Below are 22,294 nucleotides of genomic sequence, written 5' to 3'. Positions count from 1 at the left end.
TCAGAAACTAGCAAATCCCTGTGAGAGCAGCTGAGGAAGGAGAGGTGGGAGACAAAATAAGGGTTGACCCTAGGAACTGATGCAATAATACAGGTAGTGAGTCAATAATTTAACTTTTTGATATTTTAACCTGGTGATCTATGTTTTGAAGAAGTATACATGCTTGAGGGGCAAAAGAAGCAGAGAAGTTGGAAAAACTTGAAAGGTATTTACATTCAAATTCAGTAAAATTTTGAATAACTATCATGTTCAGAGATTGTATTCTTCTGATTCATTTAGATTTCTGATTACTTAAGTTATGTAGAAAATTTTCGGAACATAAACTCTTCTATTTATTTTTCTTAGGTTAGCTTAACTTTCCTGACTTATGGTAGTATAATGAACACAATTTAATATTACTTCAATAATTGGAGATTGCATAGAACTCACAGTCATTACTCTTTCCTGAAAAAACTGGAAGTATTTTTAGACAATTCCTTATTAGCTCTGGGACTACATTTTTGTAAATGAGGCACCAATTTGAGCTTATTTTTTCATCATTTGCCTGTAGGAATTTGGTATGTTTTACTAAATATGTTGAGGGTCCCATTTAATTCGGAGGGACTGTTATTCCATGGTTTCCTTACAACAAGTCTAGGGTATACACCTATACACAAAAAAGGGTTAATTGAGGATTTTGCTTGTTTGAATACATGTGAGCTATCAAACTTTGAATAAATAACATTTTAGAGTATTTCTTAAAATTTCCACATTATACTATCCAAATTCTGTTACCAAATAGAGGAACACAGGAAACAGTCTCCTAAGCAAGTCTATTAATAGAGGGAGATTTCTGTTTCAAGCGAAGGAAAGGAGGAAATCTAGGCTTTATTTCATGTACACACCATGTGACCAAAACTGTTCTAGCTGTTTCACACATGTTCATCTTGAATCACAACAAGTGTGTGAGATATTTTGTCTCCATTATGGAGATGAGGAATCAGAGATTCAAAGACATATACTAACTGGGTGGTAACATAGCTGGTAAGCAGTACACCCAGTAATGGAAATTCAGGTCTATCTAATTCTAAAGCTAATTTTTATTTTCACTGCCCCATGCTCCAGAAATACGTCTGTATACATAAACTGTTATAAAAGAAATTTCAAAATCCTTTTTTTTCAGATACTGAAGCTATGAACTCTATATCAATATATATTTCTGAGCCAATAAAACAAAATTATCCCTACAGATCAATCCCCCCCCAAAATACCTTTTTCTATGTAATAATTCAATATTGCTCAAAGTAAAAATCACCTGAGAAGTCTCCCTGGTCTAGAAATAACCCTACAAAAGGGATGTCATGTAAGTTTCATCTTCTATGTCAGGTCTTATCAATTGGTAGGGCTGCCTGGATCCCTGCATGGAGAAGAAATCTGAAGTTATGTCTAGAGTCAGCAGGAAGGAGCCTTGGGATCCATTAGAGATGAAGGTCATGGTCATGGGAGAGGAAAATGGCAACTCATGTACCATGTATTGCCTAGAACTGCCACAAGTATTAATAAAGTAGTATGTAATTTGGGAGGCTACTGCTCAAAATTGCCTTCCACACTCAAAATTCTCTCTATTAATTTCACTTTTGGGGCTTAGTATTTCCTAAGCTTGCATCATCATAAGAATCATCTAGATTAATTGTTTGAAAATATTGTTTTCCAGGCCTCCCTGGAGATTCAGGAGGTTAAGAGTGGGAAGTCAGGAATTTTATCATCTGGCAAGTTTGGGAATACTTGAGTTGCTTTTGCATTCAGAAAGCCCCTGTGAAAGACATACATTGCATTATTAAGCAGTAATAATTTAAGACATAATCTTCCCAGTAAAGATTTGAGTACTTACAGGCCAGGGGCAAATAATAGATCAATTTGATGGTGACTGGTGATCAGAGAAATTCAGAGCAGGTGATAACTTACCTACTTTATCTGGCTCTGCCCAACTTACTGACTTAATCTCATTCTGCTTTCCCTCTTGCCCATGCTACCCCAGCCAGACTGGTCTTCTTTCTGTTGCTCTAATACGTGCAGGCTCCCACCTCAAAGTCTTTGCCCTTGCTGGTGCCCTGCATGGTATGTCATTCCTGGAGACCTTCACAGGGCTGGTGTCCTTTTAATCCTCTCTTAAGTGGTAGGGCTCTTAAGTGAACAAGCCAAATGGCAAGCAAAGAGAAGGAAGAAAAGCACAATTTTAAATCTGTGAAGAAGATTCATTGCCTAGCTGACAACCAAACTCTTTAATTTTGTAAAACAGAGGATCCTAGCTCTTTCTTTGCTCTAAGCAATGAGTTATGTCAGTCATTGCATAGCATCTGCAATGAAATCAGGGTAAAAAAGTAATGGTTTTCCTAGAAAAGAAGGAAACAATGACAAGTATAAAAACAGAGAATAGAGTCACTAGTTGCAAAATAATTAAATCTGGGTAAAATGTATTATTTAAAACCGATCACTGCCTTATCTTTTCTGATTCTTGCAGGGTGCTCATAAGTCTAATCATCTGACTGTATCTTTGAAATAGAATTAGGATTTGGGAAGCATCTTAATAAACACTAACTGAAGCTACTCTGAAGAAAACATCATTAATCATGTCATCTGATAAGAGATACTGTCAGTGTTACGTTTAGAAATTTATACTCAGATTGAATTCCAGTAAACAACCCATGTGTGCCTTAGGGATTAGGAAAATGAGGGCTTCTTTGTTTACTAAAAATCTAAAAAAATATTACGTTGGCCTAATTTCTCAAAATGGAACCCACCTGGACTCATTTGGTCTCCCAGTTGCATAGGCGTTCTAGTCCAGTTCAGTTTGCACAATGCTGCGACATTCTTTTCAGAAAGTACTATTTTCACTGCAACAGTCATCTACAGAAAACATATCGAAAAAGCTACAATAGTTCCCTATTGCTTTTTAAATAAATAAAAATCTTTAGGTTGGTATTTAAGACACTTACTTAGACATTTTTAGGTTTACCCACCATTAGGTAAGATTTACATCAATTTTAAAAAATCAACTGAAGCATAATATCTGACTGCTTAGTATTAAACATTATATGAAGCATCATTAAGATACAAAGAATATATGAAATATTCCCAATCCTTAATGACTACCCAAATTAATCTCACAAGAGAAGGCAACATTGTAGAGAATGATGCACACAATAGGAATTTACGGGAGAGAGAAAGATCAGATATTGAGATGTTTGTAAAAGAAATAGGCCTTGAAGAAAGGTAAGATTTAGTCAAGTGGAGGATAATAGTGAGGCTGCTGGAGGTTAGGTGAATTGTATAGAGGAATTATGGCAGAGATTTGCAGGTATTTTCTGGGGCAATGAATAGATCAATGAGAATGAAGTGGAAAGTTTATATTGGGAGTAGTGGACCAGATTTTGATGGCTATACATGAAAACAACAGGTGGATTTTTCTGTAATTAATGAAAAAAATATAAACTTTTGATTATGGGATTAAAGTTATGAAAGTAGTATTTTAGGAATAAGTCTGGCAGAAGTACAGAGGGAATCTGAAGGACGATATTAGGGTAAGCAAGCACTTACCTTAGACATTAGTGTATGAAGAGGCCTCAACCCTTCTGATTTGCCCACAGCAGCTGAAATGAGATGGCGTTAGAAGCGGGATGGTGGGGAAGAAGTCTGAGAAGAGCCAAGAGTTGGGAGGAAAGCCCCTGTACTATAGTGTTATAAAACGTCAAGTGAAGAAGGCACCTTGATAAGAAAATAGTTATAAATTCTGTAATGGTTTTTAGAAAGATCAAGGAGAATGAGGGAGGTCAATAAAAACAAATATTTACTTAATCTGAAGGGAAACCATCAGAAGACCAGAAAAGTAAACAATTCCCAGTTAATATAAAGTATATGGAAACCAATTGCCAACAAACCAATTGCCACTTCTTTCCCAATAGAACTGAAGAATTGGATGTTCATAGAGATAAAATAATCCCCCAAAAGGAAGTTGTGTAGCAAATTTCTAGAAAAACTCTCAAAGGGTTATTGGGTATTGAGAAAGGGAAGGGTCTATGAGCAATTTATTGAATTAAATTAAAACATTAAAGAGCAGTGGAATGGTTGTGACAGTCTCCAACTTTTAGACCAGTAGACTTCAGAATTTTGCCATAAGAGACAATTTGTGAGTTCAGTTCTTAAAAGTGAGAGGAGATAATTTCATGTGGGCTTTTAGGCTTGAAAAGTGCAGTATCCAAAGGAAGTTATGGTCACCCCAATAGCTAGGAACTCTTTGCAGCCAGAAGTCAAAATATCCATCATAAAGGAAAGGCCCCCTGCTATACTACTTTCTCTCCATTACTGTAGGTCCTCAATAAAACAGCTAATACTGGGAAATAGAATTAAAAGTTAAATATAATTAAAATCTACAAAGAGAATCGAGATATTGTATTCCATAAAATGAAAAATAATGTCAATGATATCAACCATAAAAAAAGAGAGGAAGCTGTCAAAAACAAAAGGAGTATGTGAAAATTAAAAGCATGGTTGCTTGATATTGAAAGGAAATTCAATGGATGGGATGAATAATAAAATTAATTACTAATAGAATTAACTGAAGACTGAATTAACTGGAGGATCAAATTAAAGAATGAACCACCAATCCAGTGACAAAGAATAAAATGATGAAAAATATGAGGAAGTTATAAGAAAGGGAAGATATATCCAGAAAATAAAATACCCATCTAATAGGGGATCCAAAAAAAGATAAACAGAGAAGGGAAAGGATGCAGTGTAGTACTTTGAATCATAGCTCCCAATGACAGCACTCATTTGTTTTATGTTGTCTCTGTACCCTTTGATTTTGTGCGTGTCATGGGGTCCCCACGATGAGATAAGAGGGTATCTCACCAATCCTTCCTGGATAACTGTTTCCATTCCTGCCTTCTGCTGATATGGTAGATTGGATCTGTGAGTTACATCATCCTCTTCACATCCTTCTGAGCTTTGCCTAGAATCTCCTTTCATGTCTCTATTTCTACCCACAGTCTCTTCAAAGTCATCTAGGCTTTTATTATCATGCACCTCAAAATTCTTCCAAGCCTTTCAGGAACCTAGCCAAAAATCATAGGCAGTGCTAAGTCCAAAGACAGTCCCTTTCTAGCATAAAATGATGACTTAGCATCATAATTTAAATGTATTTTATAGTGTAGGAGACATACCACCTCATAAATTTGAAGAATGTTATTTTGAAAGTCATTTTATCATGTTTAAAGGGAAAGGCCATAGATCCAGTGGCTTACCAAGATTAGAATTTTCTGCCTCGCTCAATAAGCATTCCATAGATTACCACATTATATTCTCTAAATTCATGGATGCTGCACCGTGTTACTCTGTTACCCACAGAAATCAATTTTCTCATAAAGTAACTAATGATTGCACCCCAAGCTACACTGCAAAATGCTCCATTTAGATAGAAGGACACCTGCAGCAAATCCAGAATGTCATAGAGAATGATGCCGTCTTCACCTTGAAGTTTGTATAGACCATCCAAACACAACCTAAGTTTGAAATCTATCTTCTGTTTAACTTTTTAAAAATAAAAAGTACATTAAAATAAACGTCTTCCAAGCCTATTCCCAATACTTAATTCCAAAGCCACTTCCACATTTTTACGTACTTGTTACAGCAGCACTCCATTTCCTGGTATAAACACTGTATTAGTTTCCTACAGCTCCAGTAACAAATTATCATAAATTGGATGGCTTAAAATGACAGAAATTTATTCTGTCATAGTTCTGTAGGACAAAAGCCTGAAATCAAGGTGTCAGTAGACTTGGCCCTTTCTGGAGGTTCTGAGGGAGAATTTGTTTCATGCCTCTCCCTTAGCCCCTGGTGGCTGCTGTAATCCTTGACAATCCTTGGCTTGTAGATGCATCACTCCAGTATCTGCCTCCATCTTCATGTCACTTTCTCCTGTGTCTCTCTCTCAAATCTCCCTCTGCTTTTCACTTATAGGGATACCTGTCATTGTTTTTAAGGCCCACCCTAAATCCAGGATGATCTCATCTGGAAAACCTAAACCTAATTACACCTACAAAGACCCTTTATCTCAATAAGGACACCTTATCCAAATAAGGCTCAGGTGGCTATGTCTTTCGTGAGGCGGGCCTCTATTCAACTCACTACAGTCTGCTCTCTAGCCCCTGCCAAATTCACATCTGTCCCACATCCATACAAAACACATTTACCTCATCCCAACATTCCACCAAAGTCTCAACCCATTACAACATCAACCCTAAGTTCAAAATCGCATCAAAATATCAACTCAGAAGTCCCAAATCTCATTATTTAAAGATAAAAACAAAAAACAAAAAAAATGCTGCCCCAATTAGTAGTCAGTTATCCAGAATCATTGACCGATCAGTGCATTATTTATCCAATGACATGACATGCCAGCTTTATCATATATATGAGCTGGTATGTAATACTATTGAGTGTATAAAACAGTTTTTGGTCAATAAGCATAAGCACACACACTTTCAGCTATGGAAACTGCTACTTTGCTAACCATGGGGTGAATATATTCTGCAGTGTGTGGTATTTACTATGGTATGGCCTCTTTCATCTATTTTGTATTCTGAGAACAGTTTGTTCAAAATGACTGCTTGTATGTGTAAAAGTAACATTGGATATGCTTCATATAAACAAGGTTATAATGTTATAATGGTGCTTAAAGTGGAAGTTTTAAGGAGGCTGGAAGTGCTTTCCAGGATATAATCAAGAAAGCAGAAAGTTAAGATCATCAAGGAGCTAGATATTGATAAATGACAACTGACATTAAGAAGCCCATTATAAACATCACTGTTATCTGATTGATCAACATGTATATGAAGATACTTAGGAAAAAAAACTATGGCAGGAGTCTTATCCCCCCTTTCAGAGAATCTGAGTAGATTTCAGGAGTGGTTGCCAAGGCAGGATATCAGGAAAGCATCTCCAGAGGGACTTTGTAATAGTGATTTTCCTATAGAATTGATTCAGTTATGCTCCTTTTTTCCAGTAACATAATCCCTCCACTAAATAGTGTATGTGTGTACTAAATTCCCATAAGTATACATAGGTCTGTTTCAGGAATCTAAATTCTGCAGTATTAATTTACATGTTCATCCCTGTATCAGTACAACAGTTTTATTACTGTTAGCTTTACAATGTTTTAATATACTGTAGTACAAAAACATTTTCAGAAAGTTCTTGAATATTTTTGATCTCTTATTTTTGCAGATCAACTTTAAGAAAAGTTTATCTAGTTCTCTTTAAAAAATCCTTTTCGGATTTTTACTGGGTTTATACTGACTAGATGATTTGAGGAAACTCTCATATTGTTCTTCATCTCCAGATTCATAACACATTTATTCAGGTTATTTTCTATATCTTTTCATAATTTTCTTTCATACAAGTCCTACAGTTTGGGAGTTTATTAATGGTTATTTTGCAGATTTTATTGCTCCAGGTTGTGGAAACTTTTTTCAATTATATTTTTCAATTAGGATTTGTTGGTATTTAGGAAAGGCTATTATTTTATTTACCTGATGTACAGTCACTTTACTGACCTCTTGTAGGAATAATTTTTCTTTTGATTGCTGGAATTTTTGTTGATAATCATGACATTTGCAAATAATATGAGTTTTGCCTCTTTCCCCTCCAGTGTTGCTAGCTCTTTTCTTTTTCTTGCCTTATTTCACTGGCTTTGAAATTTGTCTGATTTTAATGGGAACATTTTCAATATTTCATCATTAAGTATATCTTTGTAGGTCTCTAGTAGATTTTCTTTATTAGATCTAGCAAACTTCATTCTATTACTATTTTACTGAGAGTTTTATTTTTTCAAAATGCAGTCTGGATGATTGTAGTACATCCACTTTACTATATATGGTCTTTATAAATTACTTTTTAAAAATTTATGGAGACTTTTTGTGACTTACTACATTTTTAATATTATAAATGTTTTCATTCATGCTGGAAAATGTGAATTATCTGTTTAATTTCCATGTATAGTTATTAAATTGTGATGTGGAGTTATTTTAAACCCTATAATATCTTTTCTTGTTTATTTATGTGAAAGTTTTGTTAAAATTTCACAGTTAATGTAGATTATACATTTCTCCTTATATTCTCACTGTTTTATTTTTCTTCTTATACTTTGATGTTGAATTGTTAGGTTCATAAAGATTCATAATCAGCAAAACATTCTGTTTTTACTTTGACTAGAAGTACCACTCCTAGTTCCTCTTTGTAAGCGTTTACTCGGTATGTTTTTCATTATCTTTTTATATCTAATTTTTTGTTTTGGTGTGTCTCCCATAAACAGCATAGCATTAGATATTTTTGCTACTCATTCTGATAATCTAACTCTTATCAGATTAACTTAATATATTGACCTTATTTGTGATAACATATATTTGGTATTTTCTGCTTGATCTGTTTTCTTCCTCATTTCCTATCTTCAGTTGGATTTGTTTACTGTGCCATTATGCCATTATTATGGCTATTATGCCATTTTTTTTTCTGTCTAGGAGTTTGGAAGTAACTTATCCCATTCTTTTCTTCTCTTGCTTGTCCTTGAATTTTAGAAAACATATTTAAACTTTGTTTTTTTCTATCATGTCAATCATTGGTGTCAGTAACTGCCCTCCCAAACTAGATAAGACCATTAATATACATAGACTAATCCTAACCTCTCATGTTTTGTGGATATCACCTGGAATTTTTACAGATTTTTAAATAATTTGCTTTACATTGTGGCTCAATTTTTATGTGAATTTTATCTTAATAATTGTGATAATATTCATAATAATTTCACAAAAAATTTTATCAGTTTCACTTCTTTCTTTGCTCACCATTATCTCTTTCATTCCTTGTGCTCCTCTTAGTTGTACATACTTGTTGTTTTCGGTATCCTCAAGTGATACTTTCAGGAAGCATTCATGGTGGTTTCTGAGTCTTTTAATATATAAAATGCCTTAATTTTGTCCTCAAACTTAAATAATAGTTTGGCTAAGCACACAAATTTAGGTTAAAAGGAATATTCCTTTAGAACTGCAAAAATATTGTTCCATTTTTGCTTATTACCTGAGAGATCAAATGAGAAGTCTGACAGCAACTGAATGTTATTTCTTTAAAACTGTCTTACGTTTTACCTTTCAGACACTTAGGGCCTGTCTGAATTTTCTTGGAAATCAGAAATTTCAGGATATATCTTAATGTGGACTTTTTCTCACATACATGCAGACTTTTTATTGGTTTTCCCTACAAGAAACAATAATGTAAGTTTTAAAATATAAATCTGAAGTCATCTGAGAGGCAAGGAAGAAAGATTAAAATTAAATGCTTAATCAAAAGGTACAACACCACCTAAAATCTACTACCACGGCAGTAGCAAGCTAAGATTAAGCTACAGCAAAAACATCTGGTGCAAATTTTAGAGACTATATAGCAGGAAGTGGATTTGCTTTCCAGAAGACTGGTACACTGATAATTTGGATCCAACAGGATGTTTGACCAGGAAAATGTCAAGATGGTTAGAAGTAAAACTAAATCAAAAAGAACAGGTACACTGGAGAATCCAAAACATGTAATCTCCAAACAGATGGTGACAGGTTTATCTTCTTCCTCTCATGAAGCATTTGCTGCACTTTGCAGCCTTTTCTCATAATGCTACCCAATGGCTGTTCAAGCTGAAAGCTGCTGCTCTTGCCTTGCAGATGGCTCATCAACCAGGTAAACTAGGTTTGGGTTGCATAGGACTCGATTAATTTAGCACAGATCTTGGAGAACTTGTGACAAATGGGGAAGAGGGCAGGGGAATACAAGGAATAAGAGGGGGTTGGTGGGATGGAGATGTGGTGGTGGTGGATTGGGTTGGTTGCATTGTTAGTTGTTCTGAACAAAGTGAACTCTGAAGCATTCACATATAAAGTAGTCTAAGTTTCCCCAATTAATTCCATACAACTCCACACAACACCTTCAAAGTCTGAAGTCAGCAGCTGAACTGTAGTTAGAGCTGCAAGGCTCACAAAATCATCAAGGAAACCAGAATGAGACAACCCAGATAGGATATTCCAGCAATTATTCTCAATCTGTCTTTCTCCAATCTAAAATAAGCATCTAATATACATGATGTGGGATGTAGAAAGCCACACTGGAACAAACAGGGTCTACTGCCGAACTTTTCATCAAACACCAAGGGAAACCAACGGTCAGGGTATATTTTTATTTTATCTTATTTTATTTAAAAATACAACAACCCCAATGTTATTCTATCACAATGGGACATGGCTGAACAGGTAGGAGACAGATTCCCCATTGTGAATTCAGATGGCTTCTGCAAGGATCATGGAGATGTCGATCACCTGTATTTTGGAGCAATGCTTCACCTTATCCTCCTAAGGTATGGTATTGGTGACTACTACTGCTTCAAAGCCTGCACTGTTGATGTGAGTAATGGCCGGGCCAGAAAAGATTCCGTGAGTCAGGATCGCATAAACTCTGGTGGCTCCAGCTGAGAAAAGTTTGTCAGCTGCATGGCAGATTGTACCACAAGTGTCAGCCATGTCATCCACAAGGATAGCCACACGATCCTTCACATATCCCACTAGTACCATTCGGTCCACTTCATTGGCCTTCTTCGGTTCTTTGTAAATCAAGGCAAAGTCCACATTCAATCTTTCTGCAACGGAGGTCACTCTCTTAGCTCCACCAGCATCTGGAGAGACAATCGTGCAGTTCCTCCACTCAGAGATATTCTCGTTTATCCACTTCAGGACAGCTGGATCTGCATACAAATTGTCTACTGGGATATCAAAAAAGCCCTGAATTTGAGAAGCATGCACCTGCTATAGACAGCGTATTTACAACAAGCTTGGCGGAGACTGCGGCTCGGCTCTTATCCTCCTTATCCTGCAGGCATACGGGAAGCACGGGATGACTGCAGTAACTCGGCTGGCTGGAGCAATCTTGCAGGCATTAATCATGATCAAAAGCTCCATTAAACTGTCGTTGATTTCGCCACAACCACTCTGCACTATGTGGACATCCCCTTCTAGCACACTCTCGCCTATTTCCACACAGGTCTCCTGGTTGCTGAATTTCTTGGTCAACACCTTGCCCAGCTCCTGGCCCAGTCGGTCGGCAGTTTTCTGGGATAAGTCCTGACGGGAGCTGCCGCTGAAGATTTTGATATTTGGCATTTTGGTCAACTGCCCTAGGCTCTCTACATCCGGTGATCACCCCGGCAGCTGAGAAAGGAACAGAGGTCAGACCACAGACTATTCCAGCTCCTAGCCAGGCGCGAGAGACCGCAGACCCTAACTAACGGCTTCCGGTTGTTACTCAGCTGTTCCAGTCTCTTCCGGATGTGCTCCGCTCTAAACTGCCTTCTGGGTCTTCAAAAAAAAAAAAAAAAAAAAATTCCTTCTTGGCACCCAGTTCACGCTTCTAAACTAAAGAATCAAATCTTGGGCTTCCCTAGTGGCGCAGTGGTTGAGAGTCCGCCTGCCGGTGTAGGGGACACGTGTTCGTGCCCCGGTCCGTGAAGATCCCACATGCCGCGGAGCGGCTGGGCCCGTGAGCCACGGCCGCTGAGCCTGCGCGTCTGGAACCTGTGCTCCGCAACAGGAGAGGCCACATCAGTGAGAGTCCCAAGTACCACAACAACAACAAAAAAACCAAATCTTTTTTCAGTTCATAGATTTTTTTTCCTCCCCTATTAGTGCTTGTATTAGTTTCCAAGGGCAGCTTAAATCTGAATGCGTAAAAATATAAAATTTCTACAAGGCAAAACACGTAACATTGAACAGAAAGTTCTGGACTGGAGGAAATGTGTAAAACGTGCCCAGAGTTCTTCCAACTGAGTGAGAAAAAGATAAGTAGGAATAAACGTATGAAAAAATTCTAGAAATCAAGAAATTGACATTCATTTTCACACACCAGGTAAGCTAAAATTATAAAATAGATAACTCCTTCTAGTCTAATGGAAAGTGTAAGTGTGTAGATTTTGCAAGGGAAATTGAGTACATAACATATGGCTCAATGTGTCTTCTAGGAATCTATGCAATAAAAAGATTCACAAAGTATATTGATAACAGTGTTTTTTGCTGTATTAATCCATTTAGTCAATATTTCCCGAGGTGTTCTGTGTGTCAGGTGTTGCCCCATTTATGGGGTATAAGATGATGAATGACAAATAGTAACCTCTCTAGAATTGCTTATAAAAGCAAAATATGGAAACCAAAAATGTCTGTCAATAGCTAAATTATCAGATAATGTATTGTATGTACACAGGCAGCCATTAAAGAGACCACAGTAGTCATATGGAAGAAGTCATATGGAAGTGTCTCCAAAATATTTTATTGTTTCATTTAAAAATTTTATTTATTTATTATTTATTGGAGTATAGTTGCTTTACACTGCTGTGTCAATTTCTGCTGTACAGCAAAGTGAATCATATACATATATCCCCTCTTTTTTGGATTTCTTTACCATTTAGGTCACCAGAGAGTACTGGGTAGACCTCCCTTTGCTGTACAGTAGGTTCTCATTAGTTACCTATTTTATACATAGTAGTGTATATATGTCAATCCCAATCTCCCAATTCATTCCACCTCCTCCCCCTTCCCCCTTGGCGTCCATAGGTTTGTCCTCTACATCTGTGTCTCTATTTCTGCTTTGCAAATAAGATCATCTATACCAATTTTCTAGATTTCACATATATGCGTTAATATACGATGTTTGTTTTTCTCTTTCTGACTTACTTGACTCTGTGTGACAGTCTCTGGGTCCATCCACGTCTCTGCAAATGACACAATTTCATTCCTTTTTATGACTGAGTAATATTCCATTGTATATATGTACCACATCTTCTTTATCCATTCCTCTGTTGATGGACACTTAGGTTGGTTCCATGACCTGGCTACTGTAAATAGTGCTGTGGTGGACATTGGGGTGCATGTTTCTTTTTGAATTATGGTTCTCTGGGTATATGCCCAGTAGTGGGATTGATGGGTCATATGATAGTTCTATTTTTAGTTTTCTAAGGAACCTCCATACTCTTCTCTATAATGGCTGTATCAAGCTATATTCCCACCAACAGTGTAAGAGGGTTCCCTTTTCTCCACACCCTCTCCAGCATTTATTGTTTGTAGATTTTTTGATGATGGCCATTCTGACCAGTGTGAGGTGATCCAAGATATTTTTAAATGTAAAAAAATCATTCACAAAAATACGCATAGTATGATATTTATGTATTTAAAATTAAGTAATAGTCAAAGCATCAAATCATTAAGGAAGTCCTTTTTATTTTGATTGCCTTTGCAGAGGGGAGTAGGTTGGTTGTAGTTGGGGATGAATATGTCACAATTTATTGACATCTATTAATGTAGTATTGAACTTTCATTACTTTTATAATTTAAAAAAGACTAACAAAGTATATATGATAAGTCTTTTTTAGGAAATTTTAAGTACACAGTTTCCAAATGCATTGGGGGTTGGAGTAACAGGCTAAGAAGTGGAAGACATCATAGATACCAGGAATTTCAACAATAAACTGTGTCATAAAAATAGTGGAAACATCAGATAGAGATCATAAAGTTTTATCCTACTAATTGTGTGTTTAACATTTGGTTCTGGGATATTTTTATTTAGCCTACAACCAAATCATCATTTTCTAATATTTTGAAATTACTAAATAATTTGTTCAATGTATCTTCACACCCCACTTTTGAGTTTCCCCACTAGGTTTGGTTCATGGATAGGGTAAGATCAGGAATGAGGTAAGGAATGGGTGGAGGCAACAGAAATGGATAAGATTTGACAATGTCTGTGAAACACATTGCTAGAAAACAGTGTTTTTATATATTAAATGTGCTATTATTATAAAACATAAAAACAGCTATGTCAAAAAGGCTAAATCAAAATGTCCTGCTGCTGATCCAACCACATCCTGGAGACATCAACATGCTTTTCTCTTCAGTTCAAACTCTTCATGGTTGACCGTATATGCAGGCTCATTTCAGTCCACAATTCTTCATTCATGTTCTTTCCTATTATAAAATCAACAGACCCACCTATACTATATAATTCTCATCTTCAGCCAAGACTACATACAGTGATTTCTAAAGAAAATTCTGTGTCTTAATTTAGCAACACTAAAAAGTACTTGCAGCTTCAATTAAAATGATTCTTAGTGTTCTAAATGTGTCACACATTTTTCAGTTTTTAAAGAAAAACAAAACAGGTTTTTAAATTGACTTATTATTACCTAAATTGGACTGAATGCTAATGTAAACATTAAAAACCCATAGTTGGTTGCGTTTTCCTTGAGGTGTTAAGTAGGAGAAATTTTTGTGTTGCTGCTATTTTTGATCCACGCTCTGGCTGTTGCAACACCTCACAGTTTCAGGGATTTGTCTAGAATCATAAAATGTTAAAGATGGAAATGACCTTAGAAACCACCCGGTCTAGCAACCACCCAGTCTAGCATCCTAATTCACAGACAGGGAACTGAGGCCCAGAGAAACGAAGCAAGTTGCCTGGGATCTAACAGCTAATTAGAGGCAGAATATGGATTAGAACACGGAATCCCTGAATTTCCAAATAGGGCTTTTCTCACTATACCATGTTTAGGCCTTTTCTTTGAGGTTTATCAGAATGAAGGAAAAAATCAAAAGGTTATGTAGAAATTGTTGCACAAAAATTTTACTCTTTTGTCGAACAACTACAACAAAGAGCAAAACTCCAAAGCTGAGACTGGAAAATTCTTTTGCTTTTAAGAATTATTTCCAGAAAGAAATGAATGATTAGTAGTGTCATGGAAATATCTTTATTACTCTGATATTTCTGTTACATGGGTCTATTGTAAGGGGATTTAGCTCCTGTTTATTTTAGCCTCTGTAGGTTGAGAAAGACATCTATCTTATCATTGACTGTTTCTGACAAAGGTTATAGGTAGGAATGATGCCCGTTGAACAACATTCTCTCTATTTAAGATGTTATTAATAAATTACTCTGGAAACAAAAATTGTGGTATAGAGAAAATGCCTTATCTTTCTCCTTCCCAAGGCAAGCATATTTAAATGTCATCTCTACAGATCTGTGAGAATTGTTGTATTTTGAAGGTCTTTTGAGTCAATACCCAGAATATATCTATTACCTTGGGAATAGTTTCTTGCTTTACCGATTATTCTTTTACCCTTCACAATTCCAACATAAATAATTCAAAGAGAGCCCTGATGCAGCTTGATCAACTAAGGAGAAAAGAAAGTCAGTTGGTTCTTTCAGAAAGTGGAGAAAAATCGTTGTTGTATTATAAGTACAATAAATGCTTTCACTAAACACGCTTGCAGTTTACAAAATGCTAGATGTTTAGGTGACAATTATAGGTCTTTGATAAACTGTCAAATCTTGTCACAACACATGTTACAAACAAGGACAGATTTAGATGTCCTTTATGACAGCTTTGTGTAGTTTGAGAATGTATGGCAGTTAATTTCAAAAGGAACATATTTTTCTTTCCAGCAGTTATCTGCTTGTTTATTAGGAAGAGTTTCTTTGTGCCTTTAATCTTCCTCATTTGACTCAGAGTTCCAGATCATTATTGTAACATTACCTTACCTCATTTATTTTGTTCATAATAATCATCTACAATACTTTGAGAAAACAATTTCCCACAGAGCTTTACATTGGTAGAAATGCTTTAAAGTTTGTTTTGTGATTGTTTACAATTGAAGTTGACTACTGTGTTTGTTTACTGAGTTTTTAATTGGAAATCTGTCATTTTATTACAATAGATGTGAAGATGGTGATTAGGTAAATAAATATGAGTGAAACAAATAGGAGAAAAAGACAAAATTTTGTTACTCAGAAATGCGACTTTAATTTTGAGTATTATGTTAGACTCGTGACGGTATTTTTGAAACACACTTTGGAATTTTAAAAAAATTTCTAATGAACTTAAAAATCTTAGTATGTAGTCTTGGAATAATAATGAGGTTAAGTGTGCTGAATAATAAATAATTGTAATGACAGATGAGGCAATGTATGGAGAGGTTCCATAACTAGTAAATTGCAAATAAGAAAATATCTCCTTAATATTTATGTGAAATATTTTTAAGTATTTTAAAGCAGGTATGGATCTTTCCCTTCTCATGTAGAATATTAGTTTCATGAAATTAGTAAAAAGATACTGATGTTAATTATATTTTGACAAAATGCAAGCTCCATTTATGCTATTCAAACCTATTTTAAGGATTTTTTTTCTTCCATTATGATAATTTATTTAATCTTCGTAATAAACATTAAACCCAGTTGTCCATTCACATAAGAAAAAATTGAGTGTAGCGTGGTTTGAAATGGTTCAGTGATTCTCCAACTTCAAAGGCAGCAGGGGACTTCCCTGGTAGTCCAGTGGTTAAGACTCTGCACCTCCACTGCAGGGGGCGTGGACTCAATCCCTGCATGCCAAAAAAAAAAAAAAAAAAAAAAAATTATAGTAAGATTCAAGGACAGCAGGATCACCAGTAGGGAGTGTGAGATATAGATTCCTGAGCCTCATCCCCAGAGTTACTGATCAGTAGGTCCAGGGTGGAAACTCAGACTTCATGTTTCTTACAAGACACCAGGTAATGCTGATCCTGCCATTCTGGTGACCACACTTCTGAGAACCACTGGTATGCATCGTTAACATTTATTTATTTTGGGAAAATAAAAGGTAATAGTTGATTTATTTTGCTTCTACTCATTTCACTAGCCCTTGTAATTTTGCATATTTTATTTGGCTTCTAGATCTTTTCATGTTCTTTTCTACATATGAATATTGCTTTCAAATATCACATAATTCTTTATGAACAGTACACATATATCCTTCAACTTAAAATACCTGTATTATGTTACAGAAATACTTTGACAAATATGTATAAGATGTCAATTCTTGTTATTTGGGGAGTTTTAAAAATCCATTAGGTATTTGAACATCTAAAAATTAATTTCTACCTATTAGCACACTAAGAATTGATTGAAACTAAGAGGCTCTCCTATTTATTATACCATTTCCCCTCCCTCCTTGAGTCTCTTACAGTGTTCATCACTGAGAAGGATCTTTTTGTCAAACTCTGAAAACCACTTGTCTGTCCATGATGATATGAAGTATTGTACAGAGTGAATACTTGCTGATTTGATTTGATGTTGCCTTTTGGGAGGAAACCATTGTACAGACTCTCTCCAACTTACACTGGTTCAACTAACAATTTTTCACCTTTACCGTGGTGCAAAAGCAATATGCATTAATTAGAAACTGAACTTCGAATTTTGATCTTTTCCTGGGCTAGCAATATGTGGTACAGTACTCTCTCGTGATGCTGGGCAGGGGCAGCAGCTGCAGCTCCCTGTCAGCCATGAGATATGCACTTACAACAAATTTCTACCCATACAGCTGTTCAATTTTTCACTTTCAGTACAATATTCAATAAATTACATGAGAGGCTTTGTGTTAAATAATTTTGCCCATAGGCTAATGTAAGTGTTCTGAGCACATTTAAAGTAGGCTAGGCTAAACTGTGATGTTTGGTAAGTTAGGTTATTAAATGCATCTTTGACTTAATGATATTTTCAACTTACAGTGGGTTTATAGGGATGTAACCACATCGTAAGTTGAGGAAGGTCTGTATATCAGTTTATAAACAAAACAAAATAAGTAAAAACAAAAGAATTTCTCTATTCAAATATATGTTAGAATGAGTAGACCCCTATGCACTACATATTGTTCTTCCTCGAGGGTATTTTGGCTATTTTTATTCCCATGTACTCCCACATACATTTTAGAATTTTGTTGGGATTTTGATTGGAATTACATTAAATCTGTAAATCAATTAGGGAAAATTGACATTATAATATTAAGTTTGCAAATCCACGAACATGCTATTTCTCTTTTAAATTACTCTTTAAAATGACAATAAGTTCCTGTAATTTTTCCATAGAAATCTTTCTCAGATATACATTTTTACATTTTTCCAGGCACTTCATTTTTATATGATTTAAATGGTATCTACTGGAAATTGTATTTTCTGTTACATAGTAATATAGTTCATAGCTTAAATTTTGTGTCCATTCTTAAAAGTCATTTGTGGATTTTAAAAGTTTCTATATAAGCCATATATCATCTGGAAATAAATGACAATATGGCTCTTTGATCTATTCCTTATACTTTTCCCCCTTCTTGCCTTGTGATGCTGGTTAGGACCTCTAATGTCAGGTTGATTAGAAATGGTGACAGTGGCCATTCTTCCCCTATTTCTAATCTCAAAAGGGAAAACTTTTAATATTTTACCATTATGTATGATGTTTGTGTGTTGTATTTTATCAGGAAATACTCTATAAGGTTGTTTCCTATTATTAGTTTGTTGAAAGTTTCTTCTTCTTCTTCTTCTTCTTTTTTTTTGATCAAGAAAGGGACTTGGATTATGTCAAGTGCTTTTTTTCTGCATCTTTCATGATTATAATATGATTTTTCTTGGTTATCCTCTTAATATGGTAAATTACAGTGATTTTTTTTCTAATGTTAAACAGACCTTACATTCATAGGATCAACCCAATTTAATCATGATATATTGTCCTTTTTATATATTACTTGATTCAGTTAGGTAATATTTTATTTAGAATGTTTTCATGTATCTTTATGAGAGAATTTGGCCCATAATCCTTTGTCTGTACTTATTAGGTTAAGAAAACAGGATTGTACTAGCTATGTATGAGTTGGAGAGCCTTTCATCTTTTTCTGTCCTATGGAAAAGTTGTAGAAATTATGACATTAAGTGGAACTGGACCAGAAGATATTTGACTACTTATTCGATTTCTCTAATGGTTATCAGTTACATTTAGGTTATAGATTATTGGTTATATTCAGATTTCCATCTTTTTTGTCAGTTTTGTTGTTTTATTTTTCTACAAAATTTCCTACTTTATCTAAATTTTCAAATTTTACTGACAATGCTTCCCACAATATCCTTTTATTATGTTTTTTGTATCTGCAGCATCTTTCATATGATTCCCTTCGTCATTTCTGGTGTTAGATTTTTGAAACTATTTTTTTTTTGATCGGTTTCACCAGAAGGCTATTCATTTTATCAGTCTTTTCCAAAAAAACTAATGGTTGAAACTGTTGATGCACCCTCACTGGCTGCTTGTTTCAAACTTTGTTGACTTTAAGATTATTTTTAATTATGTCCTTTCATCCTTTCTTTGTGCTTATTTTGCTGTTCTTTTTAAAATTCTTGAGATGTATGCTTAGCTTATTATTTATTAATATTCAAAGGTATACACTTTTCTTCTAAGTACTGTTTTAACTTAAGATTTATATGTAATATTTTTATAGTATTTCTGTTGGTATTCAGGTAAAACTGTTTTCCAGTTTTGATGGCGATTTCTTTGTTTCAGGGACCATTTAGTTTATTTCTTAAATAACAGATATATAGGGAACATCTAGATATCTTGTTGGTGTTGTTTTTAGTTTCTAGCTTAATTGTACTGAAGACAGAAAACATACTTTGTGTGATTTAAGCCCTTTGAAATTTGCTGAAACTTTTTTTATGGTCCTAGGTGGTCACTTTTCATAAGTAGTCCATGTGTGCTAGGAAGAATATGTACTCTTGAGTAGTTAAGTGTAGTATACATACACACACATTAGATCTGGTTTGTTTGTAATGTTATTTATATCTTCTGTATCTTTACTGATTTTTTTTTTTTTTTTTTTTTCGGTATGCGGGCCTCTCACTGTTGTGGCCTCTCCCGTTGCGGAGCACAGGCTCCGGACGCGCAGGCTCCGGACGCGCAGGCTCAGCGGCCATGGCTCACGGGCCCAGCCGCTCCGCGGCATATGGGATCCTCCCAGACCGGGGCACGAACCCGTATCCCCTGCATCGGCAGGCGGACTCTCAACCACTGCGCCACCAGGGAGGCCCTCTTTACTGATTTTTAAAATCTATTTAATCAAATACTGAGAGAAACATGTTAAAATTTCCACAGTGATTATTGGTATATAGCTATCTCTCTTTATAAGTTTTTCTTTTTTATTTCTCTATATTTTGAGGCTAATTGGTTATCTACAAATTTAGGTTGTAACTTTTTGGTGAATTGAGATATCATTTTAAAGTAACACTTTTTTTTTTCTAGTAATGCCTTCTGCCTTAAATTCTATTTTGTCTGGTGTTAATATAGTTATGTTAGTTATCTTTTAAATAGCATTTGGTTGATTTTCCTATCTTTTAGTTTCAACCTCACTGTATGTTTATGTATCAGATGCATTGCTTATAAATGTCATTTAATTTCATGTTAATTTATGCCACTTGACTTCAAGTCATTTAACTTCATTTATCCCCTTCTGACATTGTGTGGGGATATTTGCCTATGATTTTGCCTTCCTTTCTTCCTATTTTCCTTTTTTCCTTCCTTCCCTTTTTCACTCCTACCATCACTTTATTATTGTTGCTTTTTATAATCGATGTTCATTTATATATACCTATCTATGTATTATTCTCTTTGCTTCTCTTTTATTTTTGCATCTTAAACCTTCCATTTGGGATCATTTGCCTCTGCTTGAAAAATATCCTTACAAATTTTTGAGATACTGCTGGTGAAGAACTTTGGCTTGGAGTTTATAATTCAGTCTCCTTTAATGTTATTCCTTTAAAGGTGATACATTTTTCCCCCTCTAGATGCTTTTTAAGATTTTCCTTCCTCCCTCTCTCCTCCCCTTTCTTCCTTCCTCTTTCTTCCCCCCCACCCTCCCTTCCTCCCTTCCTCCCTCCCTTCCTTCCTTCCTTCCTTCCTTCCTTTTCCTTCTTCTTTTCTTTCTTTCTGATGCAGATTCACTATTATATGTCTAGGTGTGGAATTTTGTGAAGTAATTACTTGCTTGAGATTCATTTGGTTTCTTGAATCTATGGGTGTTTTTCATCAGTTGTGAAATTATTTTTTTACTGTCTCTTCAAATATTGCCTCTCTCTAATTCTCTCTCCTACTGGAACTCTGATGAAACTCAAAACATATCTCTTCTGTTTTCCAAGAACCTCTCTTTCAGTTTCCTTTAAAAAATGTGTGTGTGTGTGTGTGTGTTGTATTCTGCCTCTCTTCTCACCTATCTTCCAGTTTACTCGTTCTCTTTTCATATGTGTCTATTATGCTATAAGACCAGTTTATTGAGGGTTATTTATTTATTTTTTTTGTTTTTTTTGTTTTAAAGACTAATGGAGAGGGCTTCCCTGGTGGTGCAGTGGTTGAGAGTCCGCCTGCCGGTGCAGGGGACATGGGTTCGTGCCCCGGTCCGGGAAGATCCCACATGCCGCGGAGCGGCTGGGCCCGTGAGCCATGGCCGCTGAGCCTGCGCGTCTGGAGCCTGTGCTCCGCAACAGGAGAGGCCACAACAGTGAGAGGCCCGCATACCACACACACAAAAAAAAGACTAATGGAGACAACTCCCCATTGCCTTTTCGTTTTTTGGGGGGTTTTTGGCTGCATTGGGTCTTCGTTCCTGCGCACGAGCATTCTCTAGTTATAGTGAGCAGGGGCTACTCTTCATTGCGGTGTGCAGGCTTCTCATTGTGGTGGCTTCTCTTTGTTGTGGAGCATAGGCTCTAGGCACACAGGCTTCAGTAGTTGTGGCACATGGGCTCAGTAGATGTGGCTCGTGGGCTCTAGAGCACAGGCTCAGTAGTTGTGACACAGAGGCTTAGTTGCTCCACAGCATGTGGGATCTTCCCAGACCAGGGATCAAATCCGTGTCCCCTGCATTGGCAGACGGATTCTTAACCACTGCGCCATCAGGGAAGTCCCTATTGAGGGTTTTTTTTTTTTGTGTGTGTGGTATGCGGGCCTCTCACTGTTGTGGCCTCCCCCGTTGCGGAGCACAGGCTCCGGACGCGCAGGCTCAGCGGCCATGGCTCACGGGCCCAGCCGCTCCGCGGCATATGGGATCCTCCCAGACCGGGGCACGAACCCGTATCCCCTGCATCGGCAGGCGGACTCTCAACCACTTGCGCCACCAGGGAGGCCCCTATTTTTTTTAGAGCAGTTCAACTTTACAACAAATTGAGAGGAAGGTACAGAGATTTCCCATGTACCCCCCTGCCCTACACATGTATAGCCTCCCTTATTATCAACATCACTCACCAGAATGGTACATTTTTTTTTTTTACCAAGGATGAACCTACCTTGACACATCATAATTACCCAAAGTTCATGGCTCTCCTTAGGGTTCATTCATACTGTT

At 36.2% G+C, this 22,294-nt stretch overlaps 1 protein-coding gene across 1 annotated transcript; it reads right to left on the bottom strand.

The window, feature by feature from the left end:
- Positions 1–10,301: 10,301 nt before the first annotated feature.
- PRPS1L1 (phosphoribosyl pyrophosphate synthetase 1 like 1) lies at positions 10,302–11,246 on the bottom strand. The gene is given in 3 exon segments (XM_060108341.1): positions 10,302–10,869; positions 10,871–10,943; positions 10,946–11,246. Coding segments are annotated over 3 exon segments (924 nt in total). The 5' UTR covers positions 11,229–11,246.
- Positions 11,247–22,294: the final 11,048 nt, after the last annotated feature.

The sequence above is a fragment of the Mesoplodon densirostris genome, chromosome 9, assembly GCF_025265405.1.
Source record: "Mesoplodon densirostris isolate mMesDen1 chromosome 9, mMesDen1 primary haplotype, whole genome shotgun sequence".
Lineage (NCBI taxonomy): Eukaryota > Metazoa > Chordata > Mammalia > Artiodactyla > Ziphiidae > Mesoplodon > Mesoplodon densirostris.
Note: the sequence above shows the minus strand (reverse complement) of the source record. Positions and strands in the feature narration are given on the sequence as shown.